This window comes from Octopus bimaculoides, chromosome 4 (assembly GCF_001194135.2).
Source record: "Octopus bimaculoides isolate UCB-OBI-ISO-001 chromosome 4, ASM119413v2, whole genome shotgun sequence".
Lineage (NCBI taxonomy): Eukaryota > Metazoa > Mollusca > Cephalopoda > Octopoda > Octopodidae > Octopus > Octopus bimaculoides.
In genome coordinates, this window is record NC_068984.1 from 78,114,628 (window position 1) to 78,118,011 (window position 3,384).

At 39.7% G+C, this 3,384-nt stretch overlaps 1 protein-coding gene across 1 annotated transcript in view; it reads left to right on the forward strand.

Moving 5' to 3' along the window:
• The window catches only part of LOC106879733 (monocarboxylate transporter 12), a 185,242-nt gene that overhangs the window by 173,382 nt on the left and 8,476 nt on the right, over positions 1–3,384 (forward strand). Inside the window, exon 3 of the mRNA XM_052967153.1 lies at positions 2,725–2,868. Within this exon, the coding sequence (XP_052823113.1) occupies positions 2,725–2,868 (144 nt within the window). The remainder of the gene's footprint in view (positions 1–2,724; positions 2,869–3,384) is intronic.

The window sequence follows — 3,384 nt, forward strand, 5'->3', positions numbered from 1 at the left end:
ACACACACACACACACACACACACACACACACACACACACACACACACGTATATACGTAAATGCATAAACAAACGTCTTTCGTCCGTCCACTAATTGTCTCGACTTGAATTACGTTTATTCCACATTTGTATTTGTACTTTCTGTATCGCATTGCTGTTTGCTAATTTCCTGTCATGTTTTGTCCCTTGTTTGTTGGCTCGCCACTTCCCGCCGGCTCTCGCTGTCGGCGCCACCAGAGGGGATTCAGTATTATCGTTAAGGACCGAAATTGCATTTGACTGATGAGGATCTGGTGACCTTCTTTGTCTGTTTCCCGTTTGTTTGTGCATTTACTATATGTTTTTTTAAACTTATTATTTAATGGAACGTCACGTACGGTTATATGTGTTTAGAAGTATACCTCAAACCCACAAGAGTTTACAAGTGAAACAGAGACAGACAGAAACAAGAAAAATGCCCCTGGTATTTGAACACTATACAAATATGCTTTTAAAAAGACTTTCCATTTAAATTTGCCAAAATTTAATTTTTCCAAAATTTGTTACCCATATTTACTGTTGAAAAGATCTCAAGGATCGAAACCGGTACTGAAATGTTTTTTATAAAAGTATTTTAGCATTTTCGACTTTGCCTTTTTTCCATATATAAATATATATATATATATACATAGACGTGTGTGTGTGTGTGTGTGTGTGTGTGTGTGTGTGTGTGTGTGTGTGTGTGTGTGTGTGTGTGTGTGTGTCTGATGATATCGTAGTATCGACACAGACTATCGCATCATTGTTTTAGCTTTCGAATGACGCCATCCCGCTGACTGGGCGAGCAGGCCAACATTTCCCCGATCGGAAGGCTATTTCGTCACAGGGTCGCCTATTTACAACTGAGTGTACTGGAGTAACGTGAAATGAAGTGTTTTGCTCAAGAACACAACGTACCGCCCGGTCGGGGAATCGATCTTATAATCTAGAGATCGTGAGCGCAATACTCTAACCACTTCGTCACGCACCTTCACACACACACACACACACACACACACACATACGCATGCGCACGCACACACACACACATTTATATTGTTTGGGGAAGGAATCAACGTAATAATGTACAAATTACGATACGGACCATTAAGCAAGTATCCCATTTTCCCCAGCACATCAAAGAGTATAGAACGAATATGTTAACATTTTAATGCTATAAAGCCACAGGTTGACTTTATAGTGTTTAAATTCAATTCAGTTTTTCTCTCACTTGGTATTGTGATTCAAGCATATATTGTTTTAGTGATATAATCCAGCTTCAATGCATTAGACGATTCATAAACATCTTTTATCTTATTTAATTGTTTCAGTCATTAGGTTGCGGCCATACTGTGGCACTGCCTGAAATTTTAGTCGAATGAATCGACCCCAGTACTTTTTTGATTCTATCGATCACTTTGCCGAACCGCTGTTTTACGGGGACGTAAACACACCAACACCGGTTGTCAGGCAGTGGTGGGAGAGAAACACAGACACAAAGACACACACAAACCACACATACACATATATACGACGGTCTTCTTTCAGTTTCTGTCTATCAAATCAACTCACGAAGCTTTGGTTGGCCCGAGGATATAGTAGAAGACACTTGTCCAGGGTGCCACGCAGTGGGACTGAACCCGGGACCATGTGGTTGGGAAGCAAACTTCTTACCACACAGTCACGCTGCGCACTTGTTAACAGTCAGCATATATTATGTTGGACAAAGTCATCATTAAGTGGCTTCGGATAAAGAGAGTAAACCCCTGGTTTGTTACTATCTGAGATGCAAGCTGGGGCTTGGTCGACCCCGGCTAGGTCAAGTGAACGAGAGGGTCTGGTGTTGAAAGATCTGAAATCCCCTGGGAACCCAAGAAGCATCGCTGATGATGCGTCCCAGAGCATTTACGACATCAATCTTAAAACTACACACACACACACACACATACACATACACACACACACACACACACACACACACACACACACACACACACACACACACACACACACACACATCTTTTTTAAAATCTTTGTGATTGCTTCAGTCATTAGACTATGGCATCGCCTTGAATTTTTAGTCGAACGTATGGACACAAGTACATTTTAAAAGCCTGGCACTTATTCTATCGGCGCCTTTTGCCGAACCTCTAAATTATGGAACATGGGGAACAAATACAGACACAAGGAGACACACGCACACACACACACACGTATTTATACATATATACGACGCGCTTCTTTCAGTTTCCGACTACCAAATCCACTCATAAGGCTTTGGTTAAGACACTTGCCCAATGCTAAGATGCAATTTAAGCTGTATATATTTGATAACTTTAACATACTGTTTTGCATTTATCCTCATTTATCACTGATGTAGTGATCACTAATCTGGGGATAACACGGTACGTTCAATTGTGAACCTTGTTACGCTTGTCACGAATAGATCTAGGATAACACGGGTTAGCGATCGGTCAACGATTCTGTTTAGACCGCAGAAGTGCCCTTCGGCGACCATCTACAAAGCGCAGAGTAACTTTACTTTATGTACTATTATTCATTTATCACTGATTCATTCAATATAGTTTTGTTTTAAACCAAATGCCCGTGATAAACGAGGACAGGTGTATTAAATGCCTACCCTCAACAAATTTATCATTGGGTATCACTAATCAAATTAAATGCTTATATTTGTTTTCTTTCAAGCATTCTTCGTTCTGAACTGTCTCACGCAATTCACCACCCATCGAATACTGATATTAATTGGTTCTGTTTTTATCGTGGCTGCTTTCATCCTAGAATCGGTGAGCCCAACGATCATTCTTCTCGGTGCTAGCCACAGCCTTCTAGGTAAGTACGATACATTTCTCAATAGTATATTGTAGTAAGAGGGCTGTATATAGTTGAAATGACAGAACTATGTGTATTTTAGTTACTTTTATGGTTTGGTGAGAGATAAAGATTGGAGCCTACTAGTCTTCCCAAAGACTTGTCGGAAGCGAAGGATTTCTTCAGAACCAAGAACTGATCCAATACAGCATTAATGTAATTAGGATATGTATGTATGTATGTATGTATGTATGTATGTATGTATGTATGTATGTATGTACGTATGTATGTATGTATGTATATCAGTGCTCTACAACCGGTATGCTACAGCACATTGGTGTGTCACGAGACGATGCGAAGTTTGCTGCAGTGTAACCTGAATATAATTTTTTCCCTATACTTTTAGTTATGGTTTCAGTTCAGGTGTGCCACCAAATTTTGAAAAGAATATAAGTGTACTACACGTGAAAAAAGGTTGCGGAGCACTGATATATAGATGTATGCATATATATACATATATATATATATATATATATA